Genomic DNA, 18,353 nt, shown 5'->3' with positions numbered 1-18,353 from the left:
ATACTTAATGGTGTACCCCAACAACCTGGGGCCGAGTCGATTGTTTCCCCATTTTGTGGTCCACCAGAATATGCTATATCGGGTAAACCAGCTGCAGGGTGAGCCTGTTGAACAGTTGGTGGTGCCCAGGGCCTATCGAAAACTTGTGTTAGAGTTAGCCCACCAACATGTTCTCGGGGGTTATCTGGGATTGCAGAAGACACAGGACCAGATACTACAATGGTTTTACTGGCCCAGTGTCTTTAGAGAGGTGGATGACTTTTGTAAATCTTGCCCGACCTGCCAAACCACTATCCCCCAGCACCTGTTCCGCAGTCCCTTAGTGCCCCTCCCAATTATCGAGGTACCATTTGAGAGAATCGCTATGGATCTCGTAGGCCCAGTACCAAAGTCCGCTAGGAGGCACCAAACACATCTTGGTCGTCCTGGACTACGCCACTTGGTAACCGGAGACGGTGCCACTTCGACCTACATCGGCCAAACTCATAGCAAAAGAGTTAATAGAGATGTTTTCCCGAGTGGGGATACCCAGAGAGGTTCTGACTGACCAGGGGACTCCTTTTATGTCCAAGGTCATGCGGGAGCTCCGTATGTTGCTGCATATCAAACAGATACGGACATCCGTCTATCACCCGCAAACTGACGGCCTAGTAGAAAGGTTTAATCAAACGTTAAAAACTATGTTAAAACGAGTAGTAGCTAAGGATGGAAAAGACTGGGACCTCCTTCTGCCCTATCTTATGTTCGCAGTGCGAGAAGTGCCCCAGGCCTCTAGTGGGTTCTGCACCTTCGAACTACTATATGGCAGACATCCACGTGGTCTGTTGGACATAGCCAAAGAGGCATGGGAGCAACAACCCACATCATATAAAAGTTTTGTTGAATACGTCACCCAGATGCAGGAACGTATGGAAACTGTGTTGCCACTGGTAAAGGAACATATGGAGGCAGCTCAGCAAGCTCAAAGTCGGGTGTATAATCGGCAGGCTTAGGTCCCGATCTTTAACCCGGGAGATCGGGTTTTGGTTCTGGTACCGACAGTGGACAGTAAGTTACTAGCTAGGTGGCAGGGACCCTACGAGGTACCCCGGGTAGTTGAGCTGATTGAGAGGTTAGGACAAGCCTGGTATTTTTCTGTTTTGAACCTTACCAAAGGGTACTGGCAGGTACCCTTAACGGAGGCTGCCAAACAGAAAACGGCCTTCATCACACTGTACCAGTATAAGGTGTTACCCTGTGGTCTGCATGGCGCCCCCGCCACTTTCCAAAGGCTAATGGACATTGTGCTGCAACCACATCGTCGGTACGCTTTGGCTTACCTGGATGATATTGTCATCCACAGCACCGACTGGGAAAGTCACCTGCCCAAAGTTCCAGGTTGTAGAAGACTCCCTTTGAAAAGCGCAATAGGGTTAGAGGAGACAATATACCTGAGGTATGTCATTGGGCGCGGAGTGATCAAACCCCAAGTAAACAAAATAGAGGCGATAAGAAATGTGTGACACCAGCCTAAATAAATTAAGCATAGTCCATCCAGGACTTCCCCGTACTTTTCTCTCTTCAAGAAAGAGCTAGGAGCTATATTGGGAGGTGTTAGGACATGTTATGTCAGCGGACTAAATTATAATCTGTGCCCTAGATCAGTGTTCCTCAACTCCGGTCCTTGGGACCCACCTGCCAGTCATGTTTTCAGGATTTCCTTAGTATTGAGCAGGTGATATAATTGTTGTCAATGCATCAGGACTTACCACAGGTATTTGTTCTGTGGGATATTCTCAAATCGGCTGTTCGAAGAGGCCGCAACACTCTTGCTTGGGCCTCTTCCTAGGCCAGTGACATCACTGTAGATCGGTCATATGGCCTATGCGCAGCTCAGTTCCATTTAAGTAAATCGGCCTGGGCTGCAATACCATGCACAGCGCGTTCTAATATAAGGTGATTGGTAAGCTGTGAGGAGACCGCAGACTCTTCCAAACAGCAGATTGGCGGGGAGCTGGAGTCGGACCCCCCGGCTGATCTGATATTGATAACCTATCCTGAGCATAGGCCATCAATATAAAAATTCTGAAAAAAAACTTTAAAGGATATGGTAATTCTGTGTCCTGTTCTCATTGGTGATCATGTTGTACATAAGACAGGAAGTATGTTTAGACTACCTTAGAGGAGTGTAGTCTCTTTTTTCTGTAACAAGACACAAAAAGCTGTTCGGCATACGTACTTTGTTAAATAATCTGCCCAGTCAATGCCATGTGCCACTTGTGCAGAGGGTGGAGAACTAGGGGCCCGCTTTGCTCAGGGGTCCACCCGGGGATTTACCTGTTCACCTGTGGGAAAGTCTGAGCTTGTCCACCAGTTCCATAAAGATGTATGTATTGCCCATGCTCAACTGCCATTCTATGGGGATACACAGGGCAACCATTCTCGTGATTGAAGGCAGTCCTAACAGTCTAATTCCCTTTGATGAGACTCTTGTCACCTATTCTGTGGATGTGAGATAAATCTTGGGACCTCCCCTGGTGGTCAGGCATATTAGATGAATGTCAGCTAAAATTGCCAATTTCAGTGGTCCATCTTAAAGGGGTTGTCTAAAATTTTAATATTGATGGCCAATCCTCAGGATAGACCATCAATATCAGATTGGCGGGGTCCGACAAACCTGCTGTTTAGTTGTAGCTCTGGCTACATGGGCTGAATAGTCATTACCATAATGCTGACAAACAAGGATTTTATATGTCACATAAAAGATTGAATCACCCGATGAACAAGTGTTTTCTCCAGCGGCACATCTGCATAAGGCAACTATTTCTGAACGAGCGGTCCTAAGAGCACTAATTCCTATAATTGCCCTGATCCACACCCCTAAAAGGAAGATGGACATTGATCCAGGGATTTGTTCCGTGGATCAATATAGCAGGATTGCAGGTTGGACTTGATAGAATTTTTCCAACCTTTGGGCACATTTGTTTAGACGCTGGTCTTAATAAAGCCCTGCACTGGTGCCGGCCTGTACATAACTTCGGCGCATCCTCTGCCAGTTCTAAATGTAAGAGAGCTTCCGAGCTGTCTTACATTTAGACCTTTTTCTACGCCTAAAACAGGCGTACAAAATAGTAAATGCGAATAGGCGTATTTCAGTATAGTAAATGACCCCCTATGTAACTATGTATTAGGGCTCATGCACACAAACATATTTTTCTTCCTTTCCGTTTTTTTACAGGTCTGTATGTGGAACCATTCACTTCAATGGGTCCGCAAAAAAATGGAATGTAACATGTAAAAGGTTTTTTTTATTAGCTGTCAGTCGAACGATCGTTCGGCCGAAAGCTATCACCCTCAACATCCTCCAGATTCCCTCATACACATTCAGCCGAACGTGTATGTGTATTCATTGGGGAGAGGGGAGAAATCTGCGGGCTTATCTTCCAGGAGAACAAAAGTATTGGGCGAAAGTAATCACTTCACTCGATCCTTGTGTCCCCCAACATCATCCTTCGGGAGCTTCCCACTCACATTAGCTTGTCATCTGAACCCGCTGTTCTTGGCGGGTCGGCAGACAATACCGAAATGTGTATAGCTGCCTTTAGACAAGTGCCTTATCTGCCTGTTCAGCGCCTCCTGTGATATCTTCTGACCTTGAGAAAGATGGATCACCGGTGATAAAGGTCCTTTAACCAAAGTGGAATTTTCAGGTTTTGGCTGGATATGCACCTTAATAGATTGTTTATGCGGTTCTGAAAGCTCATGCCATTACCTGATACTATAATTAGTACTCTTATGTATTACATAATAGGCATTATAAAGCACGTGCATCAGTCCAAGACCAGGGGACTCTCCAGGGAAAAACACTGCGCTATGCCTAGCGTGGGGCCTGAAGGGTGTGCTACATGACAATCCCTAAGTCATGTACCGGCCGCATGAGCCCTGCACTTGCCATAACACTGTGTATCAGTTCTGCCTGAAGTGTTTCTTTTCTGAAACACATACGGAGCTGTGTCTCATGTCTGTGTCTAAAAATCTGTTTCATTCATTTGAATGGGACTTTCAGAAATCCATGTGCAGGGGTGTAGCTATAGGGAAAGAGGCTGCTTTGGGGCCCGAACTCATAAGGGGCCCATCCAGGAGGACTAAAAGATTTTATAGTCAGGGTCCCCTCAATGGTGTTATGCAATGACATGATATACAGTGAAACTGCAGGACACTAACGGAGCGGCTGCCGGGCCTTGTCTGAGAGCGCGATCTTGACTAGCCTCAGGAGTGGAGAGTTGCGAAGAAGTTGCTGGGGGAGGGGGACTCTTTCAAAAATTTGCTGTGGGGCCCATTCATTTCTAGTTACACCACTGTCCATGTACTTACCTTCAAAACAACTCCATTCAAAGGAATGGAAATTTCTGCAGCAAAATCTGCAAATGTTATAGGGCAACATTAGAATTTTTGTTATTCTTTTTTTTTTAAAGAGGACCACGAAAACACCATTACATACAGAATACTATCAATCACTAATAACTAGGGATGAGCCAACTTCAAGTTTTGAAGTTCAGGTTCTGGTATATGGTGAACTGCGTTATGGATTCCGTTACCATGGGCCATAACGCAATTCCATGACGGAATGCCTTTAGAGGAATTCTGTTATGCATTCTGTCATAATAGAAGTCTATGGCCAGCATACCGGATCCGCAGTTTTATTCTTCATCCTTATTTGGATGCTGTGCACGATCTTCTATCTGTCCATTCCCTACTTTTTTCAAAAAACATCAATGGATGACCTCAGATGACTGAGGAGCCTTTACAGGTTTTGATCTGATCAAACAGCTTTGATCTTTCTATAAGTCTGTCCAAAAATCGATCAATTCCAGCTGCTAACCAACCTCTGATGTCGCCTAACGTTTTCCAGGCTGTTTTTGTGATAAGATATAGAATAGACATGTGCAGAGGAAATACAAAAGCTGCAAATGCAGTGTGAAGAGAATCCGCTAATAGTAAAAAGTCCAGGGTGGGAATTTCTCATTCCCTCTGCGGCAGAATTCTGGTGGAAAAATAGTTGCAAATTGTGGGGCACACCATTTTTGTGCAAAAATGTGTGACTTGTTTAAAAATTCTACACCGCTTTTTTTCAAACTGGGTGGAACAGTGGGCATATTTATGTGCTAACATTTTGTCACATAGTGAGACAACACCAAATTTACCTTCCAGCATGAGCCACTGTGATAAATCTGGTGCATCTTAAAACTGTCTGGTGTAAATTTACGTAATCTGCAGGATTAGTAAATCTGGCCCAGTGACTTTTGCCATCTCGTCACCTGCCACATTTAGAGCAGGTCTACTCCGTGTTCTGCTACACATAACCAGATTCTACAGCTAAAAGCTAGTGTTACAGGTTCAGGTAAATGGTAATTACCTAGTTGAAAAGCCTTGAATAATTGTTGAAACAACTATTACTTCACTTCAGTGTGTACTCGAGTGGAAAGGTCACACTTCCCTTTAATTGCGTGTAAGGTGAAAGGGTTAATTGGAGCTTGGTTCTAGATTAACCTTTTAGTTCAGAAAGCTTCACACCACTACAGTATGTAAACTACAATAATGTAACAGCAAAAGTAAAACTGTCAGTGAAAGATTCTGGTTCTGTACTAGAAAATATGCCTAGAAAATTTTTGAGATGGACCATGGGATTGATTGACGACAGAAAAGGGTCTACAGAGTATTGTCCTCCAGCAAGGTCTGAAAGCCATCATAAACTAACTTTGAGGAAATCATGATAACTGATGTGTTGGATTAGGGGTTTTCTGAGAAAACATCAAGGTGGTTTTGTTACTTAGTCCACCATGCAGAACCTTGGTGGGACCACAACAGGTACCATTATCATGGCCAGATTAAGGTTGGTGGAGGCCCCTAGGGGAAAAATGGTAGGGGTCCCAATCCCACCTCTGAAATTAAGAATCCAACCTATTCCCTATGGCAGGTAGATGTAGAAGAGGTGACCACATGTGAGCTTTTCCTTTTCTACTGGTTATGGAGGCAGCCATGATAGTGACGCGCATAGGCTTCAAAGGGGGAGTCACAAGCATGCCCTTGTATAGAGATCTAGCAGAGGTCAGGGCAGGCAGAATTTGTGCAATTCGATAAAGAGTCTGAGGTCAGGGCCTTCAACTCAGAGTCAGTATGGAGATCAGGCAGCATTCGGTCATGCAGTGAAGGGTCAAATCCAGGAAACAAGCAAAAGTTGGTACATCGGCAGATGAACGTATATACCTCACACCATTGAAGGAAGCTGGAGGGGCAGGGCAAATTGGAAGGTAGGGTGGCTGGTGGTGACCCCCTAGATTCTATAGGTGGTGAAGTTCCACCTCAGGACACACCTGGGACTTTGGAGTCTCCTGACAGGTGGTGGCGGGGGTGCCCTTAATGTTAGGTGAGAAGTGGGGTGCAAGACAGATATACTGTACAGGGGTTCCACTCTGTAAAGGAAACCAATGACTAAGCCGGTTTGGTTGTAGTGAATATAAAGTCTCTCTTTTACTGAATAGATGATGGAGGTCACAGTACAAATACAAGCAGTAAGCACAGTTCTGAAGTATTCCACAGAGTAGGCTTTGTATAGGGGTTAGGCAATATGATGGCTCCCTTTAAGACTCTCTCTGCATATACCATGCATTCTTCTTAAATGTCCAAAGGCGTGTAAACTCTCAATATTTCTCTGCAGCGCCCAATTGCAGGGTGCAGTCCTAGATCAGATGTCCAGTCCGTCTCAGTAGTGTAGTGGGCGCCAGAAACCATTAACCCTCACCACATGCAGTAAAGTGTAAGGCTGTATGCATGTATTACCTTACTTTCTCAGTCCAAGGATGGCCCTTATGGTCCTCAACTTCTACAATAATTCAGTGCTTCTTTCTCTCAGGGGTTAATCCTTAGCAAAATTGCTTTTCTGGCAGTTTTTTTTTTCTGGCGGGTGTTTTCCTGGGGAAGGCTTCTGTCTTGGCCCACTTGGCATCAGCACACACCAAACAGGTTTTCAATCTAGCTTGCTTAGGGTACTTTCACACTAGCGTTTTTCTTTTCCGGCACTGTGTTCCGTCCTAGGGGCTCAATAACAGAAAAGAACTGATCAGTTTTATCCTAATGCTTTATGAATGGAGAGCAATCCATTCAGGATGCATCAGGATGTCTTCAGTTCAGTCTTTTTGACTGTTCAGGACGGAGATAATACCGCAGCAGGCTGCCGTTTTATCTCCGGCCCAAAAAACTGAAGACTTGCCTGAAGGCTTTTTTTTCTATAGAAATTTTTTTTTTTAAATGAATGCCGGATCCGTTTTTCCAGATGACACCGGAAAGACGGATCCGGCTTTTCAATGCATTTGTAAGACGGATCAGGATCCTGATCAGTCTTACAAGTGCCATCAGTTGGCATACGTTTTGATGGATCTGGCAGGCAGTTCCGGCGCCGGAACTGCTTGCCGGATCACTCTGCCGCAAGTGTGAATGTACCCTTACCAGAAGACTTTTAACGAGGGGAAACAGAACCAGCCCACTAAAGATTGCCAGTTAACTATTTTTGGGCTACATAGTGCATAGATCATAGTTAGCATAACAGTAAACACTTGAACAGATTTAGTAACGAACCATAGCATTAACCCTTTAGCAGTAAACCATAGCCTTAACCCTTTAGCAGTGAACCAGCCGGTTTCTGCAATTATCCTGATGAAAGCCACTGCCATTAGGGAATACCACTGCCATGACAGGGTGTGCTTGGTCTGCAAAAATGTTTAGGTAGGTGATACATGTCAAAGTAACATCCACATGAATGCCCGGACCCATGATTTCCCAGCAGGACATTGCCTACAGTTTCAAACTGCTCACCCAGCTTCTCTTCTTCCCATAGTGCATCTGGGGGTACCATCTCTTCCCCAGTTAATTGATGCCAACATACCAGCCCGTCTACTTAATGTAAAAGAAGATGTGATTCTTCAGACCAGGTCACCTTCTTCTCTTGCTCTATGATCCAGTTCGGATCTCATGTGCCCACTGTGAGCACTTTTGGCAGTGGACAGAGGTCATCATGGGCACTCTGGTCAGTCTACGACTACACAGCCCCATACCCTATATGTTCTGACACCTCTTATCATAGTCAGCAGTAACTTTTTTGATCATTTGTACTAAAGTCTTCTGTGGGGATGAACCATGAGGGCTAGCCTTCGCCCCTCCCCCCTTCCATGCGCATCAGTAGGCCTAGGCATCTGTGTCCAGTTGGCCTTGGGACACTTTCATTAGGTACTAACCACTGCATACTGGGAACAACCCAGAACACCTGCCATTTTGGACCCAGTCAGCCCTTTGTCAAAATTGCTTAGGTACCTTCTCACATGCCATGGCTACTACATGGTACCTTATGGCTGAAGACATCCTTCCGCTCAGTGCCCGGTGTGACCTTTCTGAAAACCATAATTGCTCTGCAAGTTCCTGGGCTCTGCACCATCAGTCACACAGTTAAATTGAATTCAGTATTAAATAAAGCATGGATCGATCAATGGGTAGCTGGTGACCTAGAATTAATGATATCTCTGCAACAGACACTGAAGTGAGCAGATACATGGTCTCTGCAGTGCACGAAGAGGTGCCGCCATGTAGATCCTGGAACTATTGTTGCACTGAGGTGTACATCATATCTACCTTTAATTTCCGCTATAAGGGTCTGCAGCCTGATAACATACACAGAGATGTCTGACATAAACATGGCATAGCAGCAGGGGCTCTCTATCATCAATCACATAAACTCACTGTCTGCACTAAAGTTAAAGGGCATCTGTCAGCAGGTTTGTCCCTATGACACTGGCTGACCTGTTACATGTGCACTTGGCAGCTGAAGGCATCTGTGTTGGCCCCATGTTCATATGTGCCCGCATTGCTGAGAAAAATGGTGTTTTAATTTATGCAAATGAGCCTCTAGGTGCAACAGGGGAGTTGTCATTACACCTAGAGACTCTACTCTCTGCAACTGCCGCGTCCTCTCCACTGTGATTGACAGGACCAGGTGTTATGACTTTTTCCCTGCCTGGCCCTGTGAATTATAGCAGAGACGATGTGCCAGTTGCAGAGACAGCAGAGCCTCTAGGTGTAATGACAACGCCCCCGTTGCACCTAGAGGCTCATTTGCATATATTAAAATACAATTTTTCTCAGCAATACGGGCACATATGAACAAGGGACCAACACAGGTGTCTTCAGCTGCCAAGTTCACATGTAAGAGGTCAGCCAGTGTCATAGGTACAAAACTGCTGACAGAAGCCCTTTAAAGAGGAATGTCTGCCTTAGGGTACTTTCACACTTGCGGCAGAGGATTCCGGCAGGCAGTTCCGTTGCCGGAACTGCCGGCCGGATCCAGCAATACAGACGCAAACTGATGGCATTTGTCAGACGGATCAGGATCCTGATCCGAATGATAAATGCATTGAAATGCCGGATCCGTCTCTCATGTGTCATCCGGAAAAACGGATCTGGCATTTATTTTTTTTCACATTTTTTTCAGTCTGATCATGCGCAGACCGCAATGCCGGATCCATTTTGCCAGAATACTCGGGGCCGGATCCAGCATTAATGCATTTCAATGGGAAAAAATGCTTAGGAATTGGTTATCATGAATTACTGCACACAAACATTGCAATGTGTTGAATAGGTTGTCTGTATTTTAGGGGTCAGTAGTATAATACAGAAACGTCCTATGCATTTGATAAATAGCTTACATACGTTTTTCGTATTTCTTCTCTTTTGCAGTCCTTTCATTACTGCAGAACAATGTGGACCCCAACCTGAGCAATGAAGATGGCCTGACAGCTCTACATCAGGTATGAGGATACGTATATATCTAGGGTTCAACCAGCGCTCATCCCTGAGAATCATCCTGGCCTCTACTTAAATTGTGTTCCGGTATGTGGCCGCCTAGCAGTTATAGGGTTAAACCAAGCCAGGGGCCAGTCTTTGCAGTGGGAGAGAACTTCAGCCTTCAGCGCATTCCTTACCCCTACATGAATTTCACTATAAGGAGGGCATTGTGTGCCACCCACTGTTTGTCTGTCTGATCTTGGGTGCTCCTAATACTTCTGCATCTTCACTGAACTACAGAGATTGGGAAATAATGGGGCTTGTTTTATGAAGGTCCAAGAAGGCAAGTTCCCTTGATCTTCAGGAAGTCTGATCAAGACCTGACCTGTTGTCAAGATGATGATCATGTGTTTTATACCACAATGTGTAATCTGATCTTTTAGAAAGTAAAGAACCACCAATTTCATATTTGTGATACTTAGCTGTGGCTTCTTCATCCCCCTTCCCCCTGGCAAGGTGGCGCAACCAGCTGCAGACTCTCTGTGTAACTCCACATTAGCTCATTCTGTCGTCCTGATGGATGGAGAAAGCCATGCATATGCACGTCCACCTTTTGTTTCAGACTGCAGACCCTAAAGATCACCTCAGCTGGTGGCTTGGGGGTCATTGGACCTCCGTTCTTTTGAACACAGGGAGTAGAACCCCCATCTATCAGACCAGTGACACCTATTGTGCCAAGTGAGGTGGACACATCCGGCTACAGGCTCTATACATAACTCCCATCATCTCTTTCAGTAACATCCACATGGACAGAGCCATGGACCTTTCCATTCAGTCTGCTGCCACTGTCGGGCACTTCCTCTGGCAGATTGGGGAGTCAGGGGACATCTATTCTTTGATAGGTGGAGGTTTCAGAGGTGGAACCCCTATTTATAAGACGTGGTGATTAGTGTTGGGCGAGCATGCTCGGCTGAACACAAATTTTACTCAAGCATTGCGATGCTCGGCACATTGCGGTGTTTGGCCAAATACCGCGTGTGCTCGAGTGTGATGCTCGAGTCTCCTCCCTGCACGTTTGTTGGCTGCTACACAGCCAATACACGTGCAGGTAAGTACTGCCATTCACTGTAATTCCGTAGCCATGTTGGCTACTGGCATTACAGTGATTGGCTGGCCGGAACGCATCATAGGGTGCTATATAGCACCCGATAACATGTGTTCGGCTCAGTGTTAGTCAGGGAGAGCTGTGCTGAAGAAGGGAGAGATAGTGTAGGGACTAAAATTGAATATTTTTGCTTTTATACTTGTTATAGACCCAAAAGTCCTTTTAAGGACTATTGTTGTGTGTGGCAGCAATATATATTTTTAGCGCAACCTGCGCTAAATTGCTAAAACTTGTAAAGACCCAAAAGTCATTTTAAGGACTATTGTGTGTGGCAGCAATATATATTTTTAGTGCAACCTGCGCTAAATAGCTTGCAATTGTTTGGCCGCTGCAGACAGCGACATTATCTGCACTACATCTCCTGTGTAACATGTGCGCAGCCTAAAAATATCTGTGACATGCAGTGTACTTTTTTCCGTAAAAGGTGTCCGCTGCGGACAGTTACATTACCTGCGCTACATCTCCAGTATAACGTTAGCGCATCCGAAATATCAGTGACATTCAGTGTAATTTTTTTTGCCGCTGGTGACAGCGACATTATCTGTGCTACATCTCCAGTATAACGTGTGCGCAGCCTGAAAATATCTGTGACATCCAGTGTACTTTTTCTGTAGATGGTGTCCGCTGTCGACAGTTACATTACCTGCGCTACATCTCCCGTATAACGTTTGCGTATCCGAAATATCAGTGACATTCAGTCAAATTTTTTTGCTGCTGGTGGCAGCGACATTACCTGCGCCACATCTCCTGTTTAACGTGTGCGCATCCTAAATATCAGTGACATTCATTCAGTGAAATTTTTTATTAGGCGCTGGTGACAGCGACATTACTTGCGCTATACCTCCTGTTTAACGTGTGCGCATCCTAAAAATATCTGTGACATTCTGTGTACTTTATTTGCACATACACTTACAAAACCTGCCCTACTGTACGTGTGACATACTTGCAATCATATATACTATTTAATATGCGCAAGACGAGCAGTAAGAGACGGGGCAGTGGCCGTGCTGCTGATGGTGCACGCAGAGGCCTTGGCCCTGTGCACAGTGAAATGTGATACCTAGCTTCATGTCCCAGTTTGCAGGGCAGCGCAGGACATCACTCTCGAAGTCAGACCAGTGCGACCAGGTGGTCGGTTGGATTGCAGCAGATAATGCTTCCAGTCAGTTAAGCACCACCCAGTCTTCCACAAAGTCCAGTCTCGGTAGCCAAGAGTCTGGTCAACAGAATCCTCACCATGATCCTCCTTCCTCCCACCATAGAGAGTCTTAGCAAACAAGTGATCCCACACTCGGATATTCCGAGGAGCTGTTTTCATCGCCATTCCTTAATTTGGGCCTCTCGCCAAGCCTGCTTGAAGAGGGACATGAGGCGATCTTGTGTCCTGATTCCCAAACCCTAGAACATCCACAGTCAGAAGAAGATGACGGTGGGGAACGGCAATTAGTGTTTAATGAGGTGAATGATGATGATGAGACACAGTTTCCAATAAGTCAACCGCAATTAATGTCTTAAGAGGTTCATGATGAGGATGAGACACAGTTGTCAATAACAAGTCAAGAGGATGACCATAGTAAGGAAGTGGAAGAGGAAGTGCTGGACGATGAAGTCACTGACCCAACCTGGGAAGGTGGCAAGCCGAGCGAGGACAGCAGTACAGAGGGGGAGGGATCCGCAGCACCGCAACAGGCTGGAAGAGGAAGTGGGGTGGCACCCCTTGCCAAGGGGTAAGTGTTCCGCATTCTGGGGCTTTTTTGAGGAAAGTGCGGATGATAAAAGAATTGTCATTTGCAACCTGTGCCATACCAAAATGAGCAGGGGCGTGAACATTAGCAACCTCACCACCACCAGAATAATCCGCCACATGGCATCAAAGCACCCTAATAGGTGGTTCGAACGCCATGGTCCACAACCAGTGTCTGCGGGTCACACCACTGCCTCCTCTTCCCCTGTGTTACGTGCTGGCCAATCCCCTATCCAAGACGCCTCCTGCCATGCACCTATACCTTCGCAAGCACCATCAGCTAGCACATCCACTTCTGTGTCCCAGCGCAGCGCAACGATGTCTATACCTCAGGCCTTTGAACAAAAGCGCAAATACCCACCCACCCACAGAGCATAGCACTAAATGAGCACCTTTCCAAATTGCTGGCCCTGGAAATGTTGCCATTCAGGCTTGTGGACACTGAGGCTTTCCGCAGCCTGATGGTGGCGGCTGTCCCGCGGTACTCTGTCCCCAGCCGCCAATATTTTTCACGGTGTGCAGTCCCAGCCTTACACCAGCATGTGTCCCGTAACATCACCCGTGTCCTGACCAATGCAGTTATTGGGAAGGTCCACTTAATGACTGACACATGGACAAGTGCTTTTGGCCAGGGACGCTACATTTCCCTGACAGCACACTGGGTGAACGTTGTGGAGGCTGGGAGTGAGTCGTACCATGGGATGGCACAGGTGCTACCGACGCCAAGGATTGTGGGCCCTACTTCCATCAGTGTTCCTGACGCCACCTACGTTAGTGGCTGCAACCCCCCCCCCCCTCTCCTCCTCCACTTCTACCTCTGAATTATCATATTGCAGCACCAGTCAGTAGCTCGAAGCAGTGTAGCACTGCAGTGGGGAAGCGGTAACAGGCCGCGCTTAAACTGATCTGCTTAGGTGACAAACAGCACACCGCCGCAGAGCTGTGGCAGGGTATAAGGGACCAGACTGAGCTGTGGCTCTCGCCACTCAACCTACAACCAGGCATGGTTGTGTCTGATAATGGCCGTAACTTGGTTGCAGCTTTGGAGCTCGGCAAGGTCACACACATACCATGCCTAGCCCACGTGTTAAGCTTAGTGGTTCAGTGGTTTCTCAAAACCTACCCAAATTTGCCTGAGCTACTGGTGAAGGTGCGCCGTGTGTGTGCCCATTTCCGCAAGTCATCGACAGCTTCCGCCGGTCTGGCAATGCTGCAGCAGCACTTGCAATTACCAGCTCACCGAATGTTGTGCGACGTGAACACGCGCTGGAACTCGACGTTCCACATGTTGGCCAGGCTTTGTGAGCAGCAGAGGGCAGTGGTGGAATACCAGCTGCAACATGGTCGTTGCCTTTCCAGTCAGCTTCCGCTCTTCACAAGCGACGAGTGGGCATTGATGTCTGACCTCTGTGAGGTTTTACGCAACTTTGAGGAATCAACACAGATGGTGAGCGGCGATAACGCTATTATCAGCGTAACCATCCCACTTCTGTGTCTACTCAAACGCTCGCTGCTCACAATGAAGGCGGACACTTTGCATGTGGAAGAGGTGGAAATGGGGGAAGACAGTACACAGGGTGATAGCCAGACCACCCTCAGTTCATCTTCTCAGCGCGAATTGGATGATGAGGAGGAGGAGCATGAGACGGTTGGCTCCGCTACAGAGGGTAGTACCCATGGAAGTTTTATTCCATCTGTTCAGCGTGGATGGGTAAAAGAGGAGAAAGAGGATGAGGAGATTGAGAGTCATCCTCCTGATAAGGACACACAAAGTCTTCTCTGTTGGGACCCTGCCACACATGGCTGACTTTATGTTAGGCTGCCTTTCCCATGACCCTCTGGTTGTATGCATTTTGGCCAACACTGATTACTGGTTGCTCATCCTTCTCGACCCCCGCTACAAAGAGGACGAGCAAAATGGTGCAATGCCAGAAGGTCCTTGTGGAAAAATTGCTCCAAAAATTTCCAGCTGACAACGCTGGCTGCAGAGTACGTAGTTTCTTGGCCAACCGAGGAGGGGAGATGAAGGGAACACACAGCCGTTCCAACAGAGGCAGGGCAACACTCTCCAACGTCTGGGACAGTTTTATGACACCCCGCCAGCACCCTCAACCTGATGCGCGGCCTAGTGTCACAAGGAGGGAAAAATTTTGGAAAATGGTGAAGGAGTACGTAGCAAACCGTGTCAGAGTCTTCAGTGATCCCTGTGTGCCTTACAACCAGTGGGTGTTCAAGCTGTACACGTGGCACGAACTGGCGCTCTACGCCTTGGAGGTGCTGGCTGCACCGACGCCAGCATTTTGTCAGAGTGGGTATTTAGTTCTGCTGGGGGCATAATAACTGATAAGCGTATCTGCCTGTAAACTGAAAATGCTGACCGGTTGACTCTTATAAAAATGAACAAGGCCTGGATTGCCCCTGACTTCTCTACTCCACCAGAGGAAAGTGGCTGAACATAAAGGCACTTTAAATGTGGCTTTTATGGTGTATTAAATACACTGTATTCCCATGCACCCCTTCCACCACTAAAAAGGGTATATGGTTCAATCTTCCTTTTCTCGTCCTCCTCCTCCATCATATCAACATGCTTATTAGGCTGCCCTCGCTCCTAATGTTTTAGAGGGTCAGCTCAGCAGCGGGCTCTCACCCATAATGTTTTAGAGGGTCACCAGCAGGCCCTCACACATAATGTTTTTGAGGGTCACCAGCAGGCCCTCAACCATATTGTTTTTGAGGGTCAGCTCAGCAGCAGACCCTCACCCCTAAATGTTTAGATGGTCAGCTCGGCAGCAGGCCCTCGCCCAGAATCTTTTTTAGATGGTCAGCTCGGCAGCAGGCCCTCGCCCACAAAATTTTTTAGATGGTCAGCTTGGCAGCAGGCCCTCATACCTAATGTTTTAGATGGTCAGCTCAGCAGCAGACCCTCACGCCTAATGTTTTAGATGGTCAGATCAGCAGCAGGCCCTCGCCCCTAATGTTTTAGAGGGTCACCAGCAGGCCCTTGCTCCTAATGTTTTTGAGGGTCACCAGCAGGCCATCAATCATAATTTTTCAAGGGTGTGTATGATGCCCTCCTTTATGTGTAATAAAGGGTGCATTGGAGTGACGGTTCCTTGTAATTTTTGGCAGCCCATTAACTTAGTACATAGGCTTTATGAGTGTAGGAGTCCCACTACCTGAACAATTGTACCACAATCTAAATGAGGCCCTCCTTTATGTGATACACAGGTTGCATCAGAGTGCCTCTTCCTTGTAATTTTTGGCAGCACTTGCACTTTATATGCAAGTAAATATACAGGAAAAAATGTTTCCTAACAATTCTTCCTCTAAAATCGATTTTATCTTCGGTTTGGTGCGTATTATTGTCAGTCTGTAAAAGTGGAGTACTACTCGGACAACATCGTTCCCAGCAGCGACCTGGGAGTCCAAGATGCATCCAGACATCCTCCCCATGCTGTTCCCGAACCATTTCGGTGGTTTTTCCATCAATTTCTGAACTTTTCCTGTGAACCAGACACCCTCCCCTCTTCAGAGCAGGGGGTGCCTGGTTTAATGCTCGGGTTCTCCCATTGACTTCCATTGTGCTTGGGTGCTCTGTAGAGAACCCGAGCATCCTGAGGTGTTCTACTCGAGCACCCGAGCACTTTGGTGCTCGACCAACACTAGTGGTGACTACAGCCAGCCACATACTTTTTTTTCATATGATTTGTAGAATTGAGTTGAGTAAGGCTACTTTCACACTGGCGTTTCTGGGTCTGCTTATGAGATCCGTTTCAGGGCTCTCACAAGCGGCCCAAAACAGATCAGTTTTTCCCTAATGCATTCTGAATGGATAAGGATCCGTTCAGAATGCATCAGTTTGCCTCCGTTCAGCCTCCATTCCGCTCTGGAGGCGGACACCAAAACGCTGCCAGCAGCGTTTTGATGTCCGCCTGATGATGCGGAGCCAAACGGATCTGTCCTGACACACAATGTAAGTCAATGGGGACGGATCCGTTTTCACTGACACAATATGGTGCAATTGAAAACGGATCCGCCTCCGATTGACTTTCAACTGATTATTATTATTTTTTTGTTCATGGTAATGCAAACGGATCCGTTCTGAACGGATACAATCATTTGCATTACAGGTGCGGATCCGTCTGTGCAGATACCAGACGGACCCGCACCTAACGCAGGTGTGAAAGTAGCCTGAGCTGCACACCTCTCTATTCAGTCTGCAGATGATGAAGGTCACCTCACCAGATGGAAGAGGGGGTCAAAAGACCCCCATTGTAGGTATCTGAGAGTTGGACACCTCACCTTATCCTATGAATATGCCATAAATGCCTTAGGCCCAATGCACACGACCATATATTTTTTCCTAATCCGATCCACATTTTTTGCAGATGGGATGCGAACCCATTCATTTCAACGGGTCAGCAAAAAATGCGGACAGCATACCGTGTGCTGTCCGAATATGTATGTCCTGTTCTTGTCCATTTTGCAGATAAGAATAGGACATTTCTACAAAACAATGATGGCATGCACATGACCGTGTGCATGCGGCCATGGATTTAAATACTATTATATTAATATGCTATTACTAGTATTATTGTTTTTATATATTTTTTATATTTTTATGTATTTACTGCCATTTTCCTTTCAATTACTTTACACTGGGTCAAATGTGTCACATTCTGAGAACCTCTAGTCCTCCTCCTCACACCAAACCATTCCATGTACATTGAAGGAGATGGCATATTTTATTTTAGTCACATAGTTGGTAATGTCCTCCTCTTATCTGGTGTTACCAGTCACCATGATGTCCTCTTTATTAGTCCCTCGTGTCTTTGTTCGTCTGTATTTATGTCAGGAAACCTGTTTTATTTCAAGCCATTGTTACATGCCATGTCACATAGTGTGTCCTGTCACTCTGTCCCCTCAGTGCTGCATTGATAACTATGAAGATCTTCTCAAGTTGCTCTTATCACATGGCGCTAACGTTAATGTCACAGACAATGAGCTCTGGACTCCTCTCCACGCAGCGGCAACCTGTGGTCACACCAACCTGGTGCGGATACTGATTCAGCAGTAAGTATGTTTGCTGAAAATATTCTATATCACCACATTGTGCAAGCAGACCAATATGAGATACATTATATCCAAGCAGGTCCTGGGACTACCAGAGTTGGACTGGCCCACTAGAGTACCGGAGGATCCTCTGGTGGGTCCAGGCTCTGATTCCATAATTGGCCCCAAAGACCAAGGGAAAAAAACATTTGGTTGCCTTTGGAGCTAGTCACTTGCCACTATGGTCTTATACTTGTGATTCAAAACCTATAAAACTTTATTGATGATATAGGGGTTGGGCCTCAAGAATAATTTCCTCTGGTGGTCCCAAGGAATCCCAGTCCAAGATTGGGGATTACGGACAGTGTTAGGAAGTAACTAAAAAGACTGCTTTTTTCCCCAGCTCTATTCTTTTCCAGGGGATGTGTCTGGTATTGTAGCTCAGCTACATTCATATTATATATCCGATGTTTAAATGCAGAAAATGAGGCTATACACACACGTTCATAGACTATTTTATTATTGCTCCATGGCACCTACAATGAAAAGTAAAGGAACTTTGAAAATGGTATTCATTAAAAA

The 18,353-nt window shown here is 46.3% G+C and overlaps 1 protein-coding gene across 2 annotated transcripts in view; it reads left to right on the top strand.

Annotated features, from left to right (window-relative positions):
- The window catches only part of PPP1R16B (protein phosphatase 1 regulatory subunit 16B), a 72,264-nt gene that overhangs the window by 21,138 nt on the left and 32,773 nt on the right, over window positions 1–18,353 (top strand). For both annotated transcript variants that reach the window (XM_040437372.1, XM_040437371.1), the window contains exons 3-4: window positions 9,763–9,833; window positions 17,647–17,792. In XM_040437372.1, the coding sequence (XP_040293306.1) occupies window positions 9,763–9,833; window positions 17,647–17,792 (217 nt within the window). The remainder of the gene's footprint in view (window positions 1–9,762; window positions 9,834–17,646; window positions 17,793–18,353) is intronic.

This window comes from Bufo bufo, chromosome 6, assembly GCF_905171765.1.
Source record: "Bufo bufo chromosome 6, aBufBuf1.1, whole genome shotgun sequence".
Classification (NCBI taxonomy): domain Eukaryota; kingdom Metazoa; phylum Chordata; class Amphibia; order Anura; family Bufonidae; genus Bufo; species Bufo bufo.
Note: the sequence above shows the minus strand (reverse complement) of the source record. Positions and strands in the feature narration are given on the sequence as shown.